The sequence below is a fragment of the Peromyscus eremicus genome, chromosome 20 (assembly GCF_949786415.1).
Source record: "Peromyscus eremicus chromosome 20, PerEre_H2_v1, whole genome shotgun sequence".
NCBI lineage: Eukaryota > Metazoa > Chordata > Mammalia > Rodentia > Cricetidae > Peromyscus > Peromyscus eremicus.
This window is the reverse complement of record NC_081436.1, coordinates 63,981,644-63,999,893: the sequence shown is the minus strand read 5'-3', so window position 1 is coordinate 63,999,893 and position 18,250 is coordinate 63,981,644. Positions and strand designations below refer to the sequence as shown.

Here is an 18,250-nt window from a genome sequence, read left to right as displayed (position 1 = left end):
ATTTTGGGGGTGAGATTAACAACAGTTATCCCAAAAGCAAGAGACTTAAATTCACAAAAAGAACCTGTTGGGTACTTCCTCACATTGTATGGAGAACACCAATCTCTGGAGTCTCTACTGATGCAAATAAATCAGGAAAGACAGGGCATAAATCAGGAGATATAAGTAAAGTGGTTCAAAGCCCTTATGATTCTGTACAAAGTCAGAATTATATGCCATTCTTATGGTACTAATGGACTTTACAGAACCTCTCAATACAGTTACTGATTCTCAATATGCTGAAAGAGTTGTTTTACATATTGAAACCACTGAATTTATTCCTAATAAAACAGAATTAACTTTGTTATTTATACAATGCAGGAAACAGTCAGAAATAGGAATCATCTCATTCATATATATATAACATATATATATATATATATATGATATATATATATACACACATATATTACACATTAGATTCCTGATGGGTCTGCCAGGCCCTCTAGCACAAGGTAATGATAAAATTGATCAGTTATTAATAAGAAATGTGCTGGAGGCCTCAGAATTTCATAAAAAAAAATACCACGTCAATAGCAAAAATGTGAAAAAGGATTTTTTCATCACTTGGCAACAAGCCAAGGAAACTGTGAAAAAATCCTACTTGTTCCTTCTATAACCAAACTCCATTACTTGCAGTAAGTAACTCTAAAGGTATACAAAGAAATGAAATTTGGCAAATGGATGTGTTTCATTTTGCAGAATTTGGAAAATTAAAATATACCATACAATAGATACATTTTTCAAGATTTCGATGGGCACCTGCTTTGAGTTCTGAAAAGGCTGATTCTGCAATTACACACCTATTAGAAGTCATGGCCATCATGGGTATACCTGTACAAATTAAGACTGACAATGCTCCAGCATATATGTCTAGTAAAATGAAACAGTTTTTTGCATATTATAATATAAAGCATATTACAGGCATACCACACAATCATACAGAACATGCAGTTGTAGAAAGATCTAATTGCACTTTAAAGAAAATGCTTAATAAACTAAAGGGAGAACTAAGATCCCCTAGAGATAAATTGCATAATTCCTTATTAACCTTGAATTTTCTTAATCCTAATGAGAAAAGGAACAACAGCAGCAGAAAGACACTGGATAATAGAAAAAAACTACTGAGTGAAATCAATCTGTATACTTCAAAGTTATGTTGACCTCGGAATGAAAACCAAGATATGTGCTACATTGGAGAAGGGGTTTCACTTTTGTTTCCATGGCAGAAGAAAAGCTATGGATACCATCAAAATTAATATAGGTTCTATTTGAACAGGAGAGACCTCTTAATAAGGAGAAGAGATAGCTCATCCACCAATGTGACAATTCTACAAGTCAAAAGGAAAACCCACCAAATAAAATAAGGGTCAGGGCAGATTTCTATTTTTGTCTTTACAGGAAAATAGAAATACCCATTTTCAAAAAGTCAAAAGACCTTGGACATTTAGATGTCTAAGGAAGAAGGGAAAGCTATTCAGAAAAAAAATTATCAAGCAAAGAAAAATCTGACTAATGGTACCAATATTATCTACAGTGTAAAATCTCACTACCTAAACATTAATATCTCTTTACTTCTCAGAAAAGTTATAGTCCCAACTCACTTAAAAATTACAGCTGGCTTTGGAGTTGGAGTATGGCTTTCTCCTTTTCTAAATCCAAGAATATTGTTAAAAGACAAATTTAGAGTTTCTGTCTCATATCAGAAGAGCCACCTGGTGTGGGACAGAAGAAAACCAAAATCTAGGAACTATTGTTGTTACAAATCTCTTTCTCCTCATACTTATTTTTGATTCTTTAGAACCTTTCTTTAGATATATTACTGTCTTAAAATTTACACTTTCTGTCTTGATATTAATAATGTTTAAGTTTTCCACAGGGAACAATAAATTTTTCCTAACAGATATCACTCTGAAGTCTCCAGAAGGAAGATGGGGCCCCACAACAACAACTCTACCTGGTTCATAATGATGCCACTGAGCGGTTAAACATCACTTAAAGATCAGCTTTGGACAGCAAACTGCTCAGGACAGTTCCAAGGTAGCTAGCTGAGATGGTCCACCATCTTACCCCTCTATCCAGAACTTCGGATATGCTTTACTTTGCTCTGAGACTGGATACAAATGTTACAGCTAGTCCTCAGGGGACTTAACCACTGTTCTAGTTTTGCACAGGATCCCACAGAGATACCATCGCCCCCAACAGCAGGAAACAATTCTAAGAAAATGACACCCCCTCTCCCAACAGGTTTTTGTTTTCTCAGGGTTATCCATAATCATCATCTGCTAGGAGTTGGTTATAAGCTGTTATAGGGTTGGGGGCAGAACAATAAAGTTAGATCAGGAATCTCATTTGGAATAGAAAAAAGGGGGACAGGTAGGATAGGAAATAAAGTAGATTATTGTATCCACTTGTAAACTAAATTAACAACTATCAGTTTTACATAATTTGTATTAGTATGGATTCTTGTACATTAATACAAACATAAAATTATTTTTGGATTTGTTTAAAATTATTTGTATACTGATACAAATTCAAAACCATATCTGTCATATTGTACACATGTTCCTACTTCGGTTTAAAATATTTTTGCATATTGATACAAATGTAAAATTTTATTTGTCATAATGTATGTATGTTCTACTTCTGTTTAGAATATTTTGTATATTGATACAAATTAAGGATTTTTTTCATATTGCACTATACATTTCTATGTCTGATTAAGATATTTTTGTATATTATCAAATTTGAGGTCATTGTCCTTATACTGTACATCTGTTTAAAGATTGTTTATTTTTATAATGTGAAGCTTTAGTCTTTAAGCTACATAAATTATTAAGAATTACAAGTTAATAGTCACCCATGCTTGTCAAACTTATAGCCATGTTAGTTAGGTTTTCTAGAAAAACAGATATATTTCAGATGGATAGGTAATCTTCAAACACTTCAAAGATCCAGAGAATATGACATTTAAATGTTTAATAACTTAGAATTCTGTTGACATGAGACATGACTGCTTCTGGCAGCACTGATCTACTCCCGAGAAGATGATGGGCATCGAAGACACTCCATATGGAGTTTGTCTTTTTCTTGGCAAAAATGGCCTGTTGAGCAAAGAACTGCCCTTGCCTCAACTGCTGACAGTAAGCATGTTGCCCAATCCGGACAAGCAGGACACAAGGAAAAGCAAATGCTGAACCTTGCCAAGACAGGATAGTACAATTTTTCAAATTTTCCTGCTTCTGAAAAAGGTCTGTCAGATATTCTAGGTCTGTAGCCAATAGTGGATGCCCCAACGATGCAGAGAAACATTGGGTGACTGTCGAGGCAGCCAACTGTTTCTGTCATTTCTTGTATTTTTCAGAAATTATTTGTTTGCACTTCCTATTTACTCAGGTAATATTATTTTCCATCTCAGGTCTTTGATGGGGTTAAAGACCAGATAGTTACAGTTAAAATCCTCTCATATTTTAGCTAAGAGCATATCAGGTACAAGATTTAGATTTTTCAGGATAGGACAGTTATTGGAGTAATTTCTGTAACTTGCCAATTACCTTTGGCCTGGACATTTAGTATGTGCTTCTTGCTTGATGTTGTTGTTGTTGATTGTAATTCCATTTTTGTTTATGTTATTGTCCTTTCTTTATTCGGAACTATACTTGATAATTGTTCTTATTGTATATAGCTATGTGTTAGAACCCATTTATTTAGACAAAATAGGGGAAGTGTTGTGGAAATTCATTCTGTTCAACCAATGACCTTTTGGTTATCTGGCCTGATGGGCATGGCCCTTTCTGGGTATGTGACTAGTTAAAACTGAGGAGGGGGTGCGCTTGTTCTCTCTTGGGCAGTTGGAGACCAGACAGTTGGTTCCCTTTACCCCTGGACAGAACAGAGGACAATGACAGCAGTTTACTTTGTTCTGTATCCATGAGTGTATTATCCCCATTTTATATCTTAATAAATTCTTGTTCATCTTTAACAGACTCTCATGGGATCACATAACATATGTGTGTACACATTTTATATATGTATATAAAATGTATGATGACAACAAAAATATATATAATAAATTTTTTTGAAAAAAGAAAAGATAAAAAAGGAAGGACTAGTGCTTTGGACAAGAACTAGTACAAAGAATCAAACAGGACCTTATTAGTTCAACTACAAGAAGGGTATCTGGTAGAAAGTAAATAAACAAATAATTGGTAAAAATCAAGCAACAGGCTTAGGGATAGAACAAATGCAAAGTGGAGTGAGTATGCAATCATGAATAATAATATGCAAAAATTATTATGCAGCCAACTAAAAAGTAGAAGCAGGAAAAAAAAAGCACCATTCATGACAGTGGGGGAGAGAGATGGCAAAGCCCCTAGAAACAAAGCCGTTTAAAATGTACAGGGTTTTTCAAAACGACCTACAAGGGCATTGAAAGACATGAGCAGAGAAGTTACTCTTCTGAGAACTGACTATAAAGACATCCTATCTTGGGGGAATGGAGAAGGGAAGTCTTCCAAGGTAGACAGGTGTTGTGGGATGCTGTCTATCATCTGTTTGCTCTGGAGACATGTATCCCTCTTGGCTGTGGCTGGGAACCTTCTGTCTGACAAGATGCTGGTGACATAGAAAAAAGCTTAGAGAAAAGAATCATTATTATTTTATGTTGGCATTTATCTGAGATAGATCTGGCCTGTCCAGAAGGATTTTGAAACATATTAACCAACGTCCAAAAGTCAGCTGGAAGCAGCTTTTGAGAGGAATGACGCCCCTATTTCCATCTACCTGCTTTTTTTTATAATAAGCAAAAGTCTGGGATGTAAGGATTATGTCCTTAATTACGTCACCAGCCTGCGACAGCGTCCCAGCCTAAAAAGCGGGCGTGCCCTCTCTGTGCCCTCTCTTTCCGCACTCTCTCTTTCCATATTCTCTTTCCTCCGTGTGGTCTCTCTGTCTGTCTGTCTGTCTCCCTCCTTCCCTTCCTCCCTCTCTCCCAGTAAAGCTCTAGAAAGGTAAATAAAATAAAATGAAATAAAATAAAATAAAATAAAATAAAATAAAGACATTCTATAACTATGAACGGTGAAATGTCAATTGATCCAAATTACAAGTTAAATACAATTACAAATATAAAAACAGCAAGACCTTTTGTGGAACTTGACAACTTCTTCTTAACACCATGTGGGAGATCAAGGGGAAAGAAGAGAATTAAGGGAAATTGCATCCCAGGTATCAAGTGTGCCACAGATTTAAAAGTTTGTTTTTACTACAAAAATAGTCCAGTCCATAGACTAACTAGAACAAAGAGACTAAATACAGAGCCACGCGAATTCAGTTTTGGCAGAGTAGGTTTAGTAGTCAAGTGGAAAGGATACATAATTGTCTCACGAGAAATAGATTTCTACACAAGAAAAAAATGGAGCCCTTCCCCAAATGACACACAGAATGAACAGCAGCTAAGTTAGAGGCTGCTAGAGCAGACCCGGAGGAGCCAGTGGGAAAGGACTCTGCTGTGCCAACAGTGTGCCAGACGCTCCACAGCACTCTGTTACTGAAAGAGCTAACCACCTGGACAAGGAGGCTGTGTGTGACCAGGACAAGACTGTGTGACCAGGACAAGGCTGTGTGTGACCAGTCAGGTACAGAAATGTAGTTGTTGAAGTTGCTGTTGTTGTTTTATTCTTTTGGCTCTTTGGGGGCCCATCACCCAGCTCCCAAATAAACACATGGAGATTTACTATTACTTATAAATGCCCAGCCTTAGCTTGGCTTATTTCTAGTCAGCTTTTCTTAAATTATCCAGTCTACCTTTTGCCTCTGGGCTTCTATCTTTATTCTATATACCTTTCTTTACTTCTTACTCCGTGGCTTGCTGTGTGGCTGGGTGACTGGCCCCTGGATTCCTCCTCCTTCTCTCACTACTAGATCCTTTCTTCCCAGATTTCTCCTCCTATTTTATCCTCTCTGCCTGCCAGCTCCCCCTATCCTTACTCCTGCTTTGCTATTGGCGGTTCAGCTCTTTATTAGACCAATCAAGTGTTTTAGACAGGCAAAGCAACACAGCTTCACAGAGTTAAACAAATGCAACATAAAAGAATGTAACATCTTTGCATCATTAAACAAATGTTCCATGGCATAAACAAATGTAACACATCTTAAAATAATATTCTATGACACAGAAACACCATCTTCTTTCTAAGCCAAAAATGAGGAAAGAAAACTAGAGATATAAGCTGAACAAAGTTGGCTTTTCTCAAAAGATACCTATAAATTAAGGAATAAAGTCCAAGAGGCCAAAACAAAGAACAAATTCTGAATGAGGAGGATCAACATTAGGACTTTCCAAGGAGTCACTTAGCCCTACTATTGCAGGATATTTGATTACACTGTGTGAAAGGCAACTTCTGATTGATTTAATAAAGAGCTGACTGGCCAATAGCTAGACAGAAGAGAATAGACGGGACTTCCAGGGAGAGAGAAGAACTGGAGATGAATCTAGATGCACAGGAGATGCCAGTAAGTCAGATATACAGAATGGAGGAAAGGTAAGGAACCATGTGGGAGTAACAGAAACAGGTTCATTTAAGTTATAAGAGCTAGTTGGGAACAAGCCTAAGCTAAAGGCCAAACTTTCACAATTAATAATAAGGTTCCATACATTATTTGTGGGCTGGAGGTCCAAAGAAAGTCTGACAAGAAAGACCAACTATGCTCTACATCCTATAAAAGCAGACCAGATTCAAATTATCTCTGATCCAGATTGGATTAATGTGGTCCAGAATTGCTTCTTGACAGAATCAAGCAAAAAGCCTTTGGTGGAAGAAGACATCAATATTCAGAGATTCAAATCATCTCTATTTTTATTTTTATTTTTGTTACTGTTGCTATTACAAGGATTAAACTGATGGCTTCATGCATGCTGGTCAAGCACCCTACCAAGCTACATCCCTCAGCTCCATTTTTTTTTTTTTTTAAGACAGAATCTCACTACATAGCCCTGGCTGGCCTAGAATTAAGTATGTAGACCATGCCAGCCTTGAACTCAAGGAGTTCAAGAATTCACACAGCCTGCTTCTCCCTCTTGAGTGCTGGAATTAAGAGACACTATTTCAAAGATAATCAGACACAGATCAAAATGATGAAAATCGAGAAAAAAAGAAATGATCCCAGAATCCCTCACAACAGGGTGAGACAGGGAAGAAAGAAAGGAGGGAGTTCCACTATTCTAGGGACATCAAAACAAGGGCTGAATTCCAAAAACTATCGATATGAGACTCATCAAAACAAGACACAAATACCTTTAAAAATGTTAAAAGCATATTCTAGGTACATCAAAGCAAAGCTTCTGAAATCCAAAGGTTAAATCCTAAAAATAGTAACAGGTTATCTTCAAAGAAACAACCACAAAACTTACTAGAAGAGACAAAGGAGCTAAACAGTCATGAGATGGCATCTTCCAATACTAAAGAAACTGTCAACCAAGATTTACAAAACCAAAGAGAGGGCTCTGGGTACAGCTCAGTGGTGAAGAACTCATATAGCATGCAAGAGTCACTTGCATTCGATCACCAGTACCATAGAAAAAAATAAAAGCAATTCATATTTTTAAAACAGTAAAATACATCCCAAAAAATTTTAATCACCATCTTACACATTTAAAAAAAAAAGTTGATGTTCTGCATGCAACTGGGAAATGTGGAGATAAATAAAAAGCAATTAAAGCAAAACTTCATGGATAATTATAAGCATTGCAATGTAAATAAAAATGCCAAGTGTTTATGTACTGATAGATACATGTGTGGATGGATAGACAGATGATATAGATAGATAGATAGATAGATAGATAGATAGATAGATAGATAGATAGACAGACAGACAGATGATAGATAATGTGCACACAGAATTAAACAACAAAGCATATAACAAAAACAACAGAGCACGTAAATCCTAAAGTGGCCATGAAAAGCACTGTTTTATGACCATGAAAACGACTACTAGAGTGAATCTGATGGGGGCTAGGTTCAATTCCCAAAACCCCAAAAAGAAATGAAACCTATGCTTCTATTACTAGTCCCCAAATGATGTTAGTCCTTTTAGATAATAAATGGGGCCTTGTACCAGACAGCAAGTCTACTAATGCTCTTGAAAGCTGACACAAACTGCTAAATGAGGCAAGAAGCACAGACAACCCCCACATCTATCTCCTGGACGGTTCCAGTCTTTTTCATGAACAGGTGTTAACCACTCTGTGAAAACAGTGACTGGGCTGTTCCTAATGCAGGGATCCCAACATGCCAGGGGACTGACTCCTTACAAAGGATATGAAGGGGCAGAACCCCTCAGAGGCTAAGTGGTGAAACCAATTAATTCTTCAAGATTGTGGTCATAGCCATGTCTATCTATAAGAACTGTACTTTCACAGCTCATCATGATTGGTACAAGAAAGAAACGTCTTGAATCAACTACCTACTCTGTACTCAAAATAGCAACATTAATACTTTAAAACCATGAAAATAGATGTTTAAATTTTTCTATTTCACATGCTTCTACTCCATCTCTTATTTGATCATTTTAAAAACCAAATGCAGTGAGGTTAGCCCTGAAATGACTTTCTAACACTCTTCTAACTAGGGTATAATTATTTCAATTATTCTGCCACTCAAAAATCATATGATTTACATAAATGCTAGTTAAGAACAATAGAAATTCTAAGATACTTAATTAAAATGTCACAGATGATTTAATCCTCTGTCAAAACAAGGATTATTTAAACTTCTGTTTCACTTCCTCTAAAGAAATCCTATTTATTTTCTCCACAGAAAAAAATTAGAATAAACGTCCCAGTATTTCACCAATCAGAACTTTAAAATGACTCTGGTTAACCACAAATTGATTCAAGTAGTTATGTACTTTTTCTGAATTTATTTTACCAAGACATGTTTGACAGCATATAGTAACTTCATATAGAAACTAAAGTACTGTTCTACAGAATAACAAATCATTTCATTTTTAATTCTTAGCCACCCACATTAAAAGATCACTGAGCCTTAGATGTTAGGTTTTATTAAGTAGTACACTTCAGTAAATTCACTTCATTCTTTGTGTGTGTGTGTGTGTGTGTGTGTGTGTGTGTGTGTGTGTGTGAAATCCAGCACTTTCATTTCCACACACCTGTTGGACATTTGAAAAACAAAAAAATTTCAAGTATTTTCAAAAATTCAGAAATGTAACTTCATCTATTTACCAGCTAAAAAATGATAATACAGAAAAAATAAGATGAGAAAATGTAATGAATGTTATGAAGTTTAAATAGAATTCCAGCATCATTTACTGAACTTAGATTACTACGCATATTCTGACTCTCAAAGGACTGGCAGTTCCCCAGTACCTGAGAGGTCACCAGGTGACTCAATCTGCCTTAGAAAGATGCATGCCAATTCTCAACCTTCTTTTTTTCCACTAACGTTTTCTTTGTAACGAAATACTAGTCAGATTCTAAAGTGGCACCTTTAAAAGAGATTAAGGAAACAGTTTTGAATACTTACTGTCTTGTTCCGTAACCTAATGATGTCTGAGACAGAGCCAGCCCCACAGTACTCCATGACAATCCACAGGTCTGTGTTCTTGAAGTAACTGCCATAATACTTCACCACGTAGGGACTGAAGAGAAAGACAGTTATGGTTCATTTGCAAAGAAAGTTTTTTTCTTAATCCTAATATAAAGTATTCTCAACATTTCATGTTTTAATAAATAAATTTAATGAGTTAACTTCTATTTACATTGAATTGTCTGTAGCTAGAGCCCAGCAACTGTGTATAATTAGGTTTTACTTCATGGATGAAAATTTAACAAGATTACAAGCCAGAGGAGGCCCAAGTGTTTTGAGTGATTCCCAACAAAAATAATGCTTCATTTTGGCAAAGCATTTACTACTTAATATTAGAAACAAATGGAGTTAGTTTCCTTTAACAAAAACATTTTAAATATAATGGTTCTAAAGGATTTTTCACTCACTATTAATGCTCAGCTTCAAAATTATGTATATTTCAACAAAGTTAATGGCATATTTTTCTTTCATGTTGTTGTTTGTACCGTTCTTGAGAAAAAATTACTTACACAAACAGCATATATTCAATCAATATCATTAACAATTTAGAGTATTTCTGAACTGACAGTTTAAATCTTACAGAGATGAATAAGCTGTGTTTACACCCAAGTCATTCACAGAAAAACTTAGAAGCAAACAATGAACTCTATTACAATTATTGATTGTTAAAGATATGCTACATACACTGGTATATAAAATATCCTATCTGTGAAATATTCCTTTACACTGTGTTAATATATGCTGCTATGACTGGTTTATTAAAGAAGGTGATTCGCCAACAGCTGAACAGGATAAGGTTGGGGGAGAGTCAAACAGAATGCTGGGAAGAAGGGTGGAGTCAGAGGAGTATCAAGTAGTGCAGAGAAGCAAAATGGACATGCTATACTGAGAAAAGGTACCAAACCACGTAAATGTAAGAGTTAGCTGATAACAAGCCTGAGCTATTGGCTGAGCACTTATAATTAATATTAAGCCTCTGTGTGGTTACTTCGGAGCGGCTTCCAGGACAGAAACTTCTGCCTACACTTATCTAAAAGACAGAGTTTTCAAAATCACAGAAAACACAGAAGGATTAAAACTACAAAACAGCAGAGACTGTGTTGCACACACTTCTATGTAAATCAAGCTCAAAGGAGGACAATCCGAGAGAATGTAGTAGAAAGGATTTAATCTAAGCAAAATTATTTTAAAAATTATTACAGGGGCTGGAGCGATGGCTCAGTGGTTAAGAAAATTGGCTGCTCTTCCAGAGGACCCAAGTTTAATACCCAACACCCACATGGTAGCTTTACAACCATCTGTGACTTCAGCTTTATGGGATCTGACACCTTCTTCTGGCCTCCACAGGCACCAAGCACGAATATAGTTAAGAGATATTCTGCAAAAACACCCATACATGTAAAATAAAATAAATAAATCTAAAAAGAAAAAAAAGTTTTAATTATGGGTGGCAAAGAGAAGATGCTTTAAAAATAAACACGCATGGGTAAAACACCTAGAAAAATGCAGTTTGTTTGGAGGACAGTTTGCTTACAGAGTGCATCTAGTAAAGGCTACTGTCAAAGGTAGCTACTTTACTAGCTGTCAACAAACAAAAGATAAGAATCAGATAAGACAAGTACTACAGGGCCAACGAGGTGACTCAGCAGGTAAAGGTTTTTACCTCCAAGACTGATGGCCTGCACTAACCCCCAACTCTTGCAGGTTCTCCTCTGACCTTTACATGTGCACATGGAAAACCCACCCACAATCATAACACAAACAACAAATAAACATAAATTTTATAAAAGGACAAAAGAAAGATCTTGCATGGGAACGTGCACTGCTCTTACAGAGAACCTGAGTTTAGTTCCCAGCATGCAACCTGTGAACAACATTTTCTGGCCTCTGCAGGTACCGCACTAACACTCACAGAGCAGAGACTGTTAGGCCTCAAACCCAGGACAAGTCTCAGTACCCGTGGCTCCTCCCAGTTCTCCCAGCATCCCTCAGTACCTGTGGCTCCTCCCAGCACTTCTCAGCCACCTCCCCACCCTAAACCCATCCCTCCCAGGAGCGGGGCTTCCACTTCCCCTCCCGCAGCCCGATCCCTATATAACTGCCATTTGGGCTGCTCTGCTCTCTCGGCCTCTTGACCAGGGATGCATCTCTTTTGGGTGGCTCCTCTCTTGCTCTCCCTCCCCCTCCTCTCATGGTCCGATTAAGTCAGCCGGCCATGCTCAGCATGGACTCTTCCCTCTGCCAGCTTTCTCCCTTACATCTACAATGAAAACCTTCTCCATGCTTCAGGAGTAGTCCTGTCCTCCTTCTATTTCATGTTTTCATTCACAAAGACATTTTCTTAAGACATCATTAAGGAGGCTTAAGACTGTCAGAGAAGACTTTTCAGTAGAGCCTTAGAACTGTACAAAGTCTTCAAGTAAAAACGACACAGAACGGCTGGTGCTTAAAGGCTGGCTGAGCTTTAGCTATTCTGGCTGTTTTAATAGGTGGCTACTAGACTGAAATGCAACGTCTTACCCCACTGCTTCTCCTTCCTCTGACTAAGTGCTTTGCCAGGTTATAGGTTCTTCCCCATCTCCCCCACTATAATCAATGTTCTACACAGTTGCTCAGCTGACACAGTTACCTCCCTTTAAAACAAATAAAAATAGGTTCATCACACTGTTCTGCTGACTTAGGAGAAAAGAAAACAAACAAAACACAAAAACTAACAAAACTCCGATGGCTCTTCATTATCTAAAGGTAAAAAAAACGTCTGAATTGCTCTGTATCAAATACAGATACTGTATTTTCACCTTTCTATATAATACTTAACTCTTTTATCTCTCCATTTCTCCACCAAATGAACTCGTCCTCAGCATTCTGGACTTCCAACCACCATGGCTGAGTAAGGCACCCTGCCTGCTTGTTCTCACTACCACTGCAAGGACCCACAGTCAGCACTCTAACTATACTCAGGTGGAGCTCTTTGTTCATGTTTTTATCCTCCCAACTAGACCTTAGCACTTCAGGAAGGAAAACAAAATCTTAGCTTCCTTAGTATTCCTAGATCCTGACACAGTACTTGTCCAATAGGAAAATATTCATAAGTGCTTGTTGAATGAGTCAGATTTACAAAAACAATTACATGCCAGATATGGCAGAACATGTCTATCATTCCATAACTCAGAAGGATGAAGCAGAAGGATCCCAAATTTGAGGCCAGTCTAGGGGAGTTCAAGGCCAGCCTGAGGCTATATAGGAAACCCTGAGTGGAAAAAGAAGAACAGAACATGTAATGCAGAATTAAAATGAGCCACTTTCACATCAAAAACGGGAAAGGAAGGCTGGTTATTCCCTCCTTGTATTCCTTTATATCATCTCTGTTTATTAGCAAAGAGTTGTAAGTCCAAACAAAGGACAATTCGACAACATTGTCCTCGAGTTATTTAGTATTGATCTTGCTTCTAATGTGAAGTCATGAACAACTTACATAGGTAACAAAAAAAATATATATTTTATTATGTAACAAATGAAAGTAATCATAATGAACACAAGGAAATAAAATATTTTCATACCTGTCACATTGCTGCATTATGGAAATTTCTTTAATTATTTCCTGAAGATCTGACTCAACAGGTACTTGCTTAATTGCAACAACTTGACCAGATTCCTTATGTATGGCTTTAAAAACACTTCCATAAGACCTAGAAAAGAAAGCCAAGACATTTTTTTCATATCATTGTATTAAAGACTACTGTGACTTTTACACATATTTTTGCATATTGCATTTTCAAGCTTAAATCATCATGTAAATGATCAATAACAAAAATAAAGGAATAATAAGTTAATGAAGCAGCTTTACTGCTCAAATTACAAACTTAAAATTTATCATGTAAAAACAGAATGAGTTGCTGTTTTCTTATGGAGGAAGGGAGCGAGAGGTGGAAGAGAGGGAAGGAGGCAAGTAGACTAACTTACGGTTTGTCAACTCAAATGCAGCTTAAGGAGACAGAAACAGAAATTACAAGCACGAAAATTAAGTTAAAAACAGTCCAAGTCTCGGGTTAAGAGAAAAAGCTGAATCAAGCAAAAGTCCCAGGATGCTTTCACTGTGAACCTTTTTTTTTTCCCCATATTTGACTCTTTTGAGACAGGGTCTCATGTGACCCAGGTTGGCCTTAAGCATACTATATAGCCAAGAATGATCTTAAATTCCCAAGAGTGGGATTACGGATGTGCACCACAACACTCAGCTACTGTGAACCTCTTAACACTAAAGCAGAGAATCCTCAGTCAAAGTCCCCTCAAAATGCTTCTTTCAGTATTGTCTCTTCAAGAGAAAGGCCACATGCTCGTAGGTATTCACATAGAAGGAGACACAGGACTTCATGTCTACTCCAACTCTTGAAAGTCTGTCAAGTAAATATTCATGTACTTTACAGAGCAGACACAATGAGGAAGGAAGGCATCTATAATTTAATATGAACTCCAATCAAGGTTTAAAACCAGTGCACAATAAGCACTCCCAAATTGACACTTTTAAAGTAAGCAGCAGTGTCACAAGCAGTCAAGAAGACACTTAACCAGACAAATCAACACTACGTCCTGCAGCACAGGCTCTCGGAAGTGACTTCATTCACTTTGGTGACAGTCACTGGGGAAAAGGCTGCTTTTCCTCTCCTCAAAAGCTAGGGTAGGATTCAATGCTACATTATTAAGATGAATTAGCAACACCATCCCTCCTCTCCAAGGAGATCTCAGATCTATAACAGAAATTGAGAGCTCTGTTTCCCAGAATCTCCCTCCTGAGTGGTTTCCAGTTAAGACTGTGCCTAAACAGTCACAAAGTCTGAATGCAGGAAGATCCAAGATTGAGGGGTCGTGGAGACTTACTCTGGGTTTTTAGAGGGCAGCTGAGGCTAGGTAATACGTGGCAGGGTATAGGAACCCATGCACGGGGGCCCTGAAAGATCGCTGTGTGAAGCTATGAAGTGAAGCCTAACCTGCGGGAGAGACCTCAGGACATCTACCAAGCAAAGCTGCATGTATGCATGCATGGCGTGGAGCTGACTAGAGAGTGTGGGGCCACAGGCTGTATCCTCCAATGATGGCAAAGTAACCCTTTCTTTCCACAAGTTGCTTTTATAAGATTTTTATCAACAACTAGAAAAGCAACTAAGAAAGCCTTCTATTTTACTTCATCAATATTAAATTATCTGTCTGTCTTCTCTGTGGTAAGTAATCTCAGTTTTAACTTCTTTATGAGATCAATTCACAGAATTTGTATCTGCTAAGAAATCCTTAGCTTCTGGATTTTCAAACTGTCACAAAGCAGCACCCCAACTCTCAAACTTCCTCCTGACCAGGACTTACACCCTTGTCTTAGTTTGAATCTTGTAGACTTTCGCTCTCCTGTTCTTGCATTCTCTCATTCCCTCCCTCCCTGTGTGTAGGTAGAGCAGAGGGTGCTGGGAACTGAACCCAGGGCCCTGTCCATGCTATATCTCTGTCTTGATTTTTATTAGTCAATAACAGAAGCTATTTAAATAAATTATTACATTCCAAAGTTTTCATATGAATTTATTATTCTAAATTTTTGTTTACTTCATTAATTTCAGTTTTAGTCAGTTTTCCCTCCTTGTTTTTGTTGTATTTTTATTATTTTAGTTCTTTTTAGAATATGAAAATTTGGATGGGCAGTGGTAGTGCACTCAGGATGCAGAGGCAGGCAGATCTCTGTGAGTTTCGAAACCAGCCTGGTCTACAGCGTGAATTCCAGGATAGCCAGGACTACATAGTGAAACTCTGTTACACACACACACATACACACACACACAGAGACACATATATATTTTGGGTGTGTGTATATATATAAATATATATATTAAGTTGTTTAAGTAAGCACTATTATTTTTTACCTTCATTAATAATAAAAAATCTGAAACTAAAATTTTTCACTTAACGGGTTCCGGAACATTCTTCATTTCTTTTCATTGCTCTCTAAATAATCTGTAATACTTCCTTCAATCTTTAGATTACCTCAGATTATGTTTCCCAATTTATATTTACTGAGATATATCATTTTGTAACTATGTCTAAGTTAGCCAACTATATCAGAAAATGTATTTGTAAAAATCTATCTTAGATAGGGCTCACAGGGACTCAGAGACTGAAGTGGCTATCAGGGAGCCTGCATGGGTCTGCACTAGGTCCTCTGCATACATGTTATGGTTGTTGGCTTAGTATTCTTGTGGGACTCCTGACAGTGGGAGTGGGGGTGTCTCTGACTCTTTCGCCTGCTCTTAGGACCCTTTTCCTCCTACTGGTTTGCCTCGTCCAGCCCTGATGTGAGGGTTTGGGCCTGGTCTTATAGTATCTTGTTGTGCCATGTTCAGCTGATGTCCCTGGGAGGCCTGCTTGTCTCTGAAGGGGAACGGAGGAGGAGGGGATGGGGGGGGTAGGGTAATACTGGGAAGAGTGGAGGGAGTGGAAACTGCAGTTGGGATATATTGGAAACAAAAATTTGAAAAAAAAATCTATCTTAGAATTTGCCAAGTTTCTGTCTTTGAAGATAAACCAAAAAAGGAAGACTGCAAAGTATATACATGCGAGTCTAAGCATACATAAATACAAATAGATGCTTTACATAAATATATACATAATCAAGTCTGCTAATAACATTTAATCCCTTTCTATGTTTTATATCTGTCCAATTCTAAAAGACATATAAAGACACATATCCATTTTTCATTAGAGTCCACTGATACTGCAAATAACTTGCCCATCATAAATTTAGTTATCATACTATGTGACAAAAATGTTTTGATACAATTTTTCTTTCCTATCCTTACATAATATACTTCTTTTCAGTCTGACTTTAATTGACCTAATATAAACACTGCCCCTTCTATTTTCTTTTTAGTTTTATTCACAGGTTTAATTCTTTCTGATAATGATTTTTGAACCCTCAATGTTCTGTTTTATATGGGTCTTATGTAAGCAGCATGGTTAGCTTACTTCAATTTTCCCCAAAGAGTTCATCTTCAGTGTGACAACTCACATATAGTGAGCAATACAGTTCATTTCATTCCTTCCAGCTTATATTTGCAATGTTGTATGTTATGTTCTTATAAATTTAATTATTTTACACTTACTATCTACCTTTCTCTATGATCAAATGATACACATTCCTCTACTATTAATTTGACACTGTTAACAATTCTCTGTCTATACATACTGATTTCCTCCAGATATTCAATTCACAGTTTCTACTGGCCTTTTCCCAAATAAAATAAGGTGCTAAAACAAACCTATAGCCACTAGCCTAATAAAGCCAAAATTGTAGTTTATTAATGAGAATGCAGCCTAAGATAAACAAACCTCTTACAAATCACTTTACAGCATATTTCTTGCTTCACAGAGAGAGAGTGAGAGAGAGAGATTAGAGAGAGATTACTTCTCTAAAAGACAGTATTACCGCCTGGGGGTGGTGGCGCACGCCTTTAATCCCAGCACTCGGGAGGCAGAAGCAGGCGGATCTCTGTGAGTTCGAGGCCAGCCTGGTCTCCAAAGCAAGATCCAAGAAAGGTGCAAAGCTACACAGAGAAACCCTGGCCCCGGGGGGGGGGGGGGGGGACAGTATTACCATAGCTATCGTAATCTGATCTTTAAATTTGACATTAATTGCCAAATTTAATTGGTATTATTAGTATTCAACTCCAGCAAGCACACTCTAGTTGAAAGACTAGACAAAGCTGTCATATCTAATAGATATGTTCATATTTTTTGTACTCACCCTTCTCCAAGCTTCTCCAATACATCGAAAACCTCCTCAGGTTGCTTAGTCAAACTGTCTTCACTCAGCTTTTTTAGCTTACTGATAAAATTTAAAAAGAAAGAAAACAAAGAAAAGTCTTTCCTTAAAATCTTTTACAAAAAAATATAATATGCAATATAATCAGATGTTTCAAAAACTAATATGAAAGGTATGAAGCAAACAGTCTCCTTCCAAGTGATGTTCCTCTTGTGGCTAGGCAACACACCCTAATACAAACCTCTTCTATTAGTTTTTGTGAGGCTGTCTTCAAACATGAATACATTTTCCCTCATTCAAGCATACAAGATAGCATTTCATACATACTCTACTTCATGCAGGCTCTTGAGTACTCTATTGCCTTCACCCAACAATATATAGTCATGAATCACTTAATAAAGGAGATAGATTCCAATAAGTATTTTAGGCAATTTCATCATAAGAACATTGTGGCATGTATTTCAACAAACCAAGAAGGTATAGCCTATTACATGGGTAGTATATACCAATTTCTACTACTATGTCCATACAAGACAGGAAAATTAGGTAATCAGAAAAAATGGTAGAAGACATACATGGCTTACAATTTTGTACTAAACATTTTTATGAGTAGGAATATACTCATAAATAACTATTAGAACTACAGTGCAGTTAATACATAAATGAACAGCATAGTCACTTATTATCATGGCCAAGTAGTATATACTGTACACAAAAGCATGTGTTATACTTTTATAGGATTGTAGCACACTGGCTTGTTCATACCGGTACCACCATAAACATTATGTGTTGTATTCAAAGATCACAG

At 37.1% G+C, this 18,250-nt stretch overlaps 1 protein-coding gene across 1 annotated transcript in view; it reads right to left on the bottom strand.

Annotated features, from left to right (window-relative positions):
• Stk3 (serine/threonine kinase 3) overlaps window positions 1-18,250 on the bottom strand; it is a 247,264-nt gene that overhangs the window by 198,832 nt on the left and 30,182 nt on the right. The window contains exons 2-4 of the mRNA XM_059246972.1: window positions 17,425-17,505; window positions 13,205-13,333; window positions 9,582-9,696 (exon numbers count right to left, since the gene is read on the bottom strand). Coding sequence (XP_059102955.1) covers window positions 9,582-9,696; window positions 13,205-13,333; window positions 17,425-17,505 — 325 coding nt within the window. The remainder of the gene's footprint in view (window positions 1-9,581; window positions 9,697-13,204; window positions 13,334-17,424; window positions 17,506-18,250) is intronic.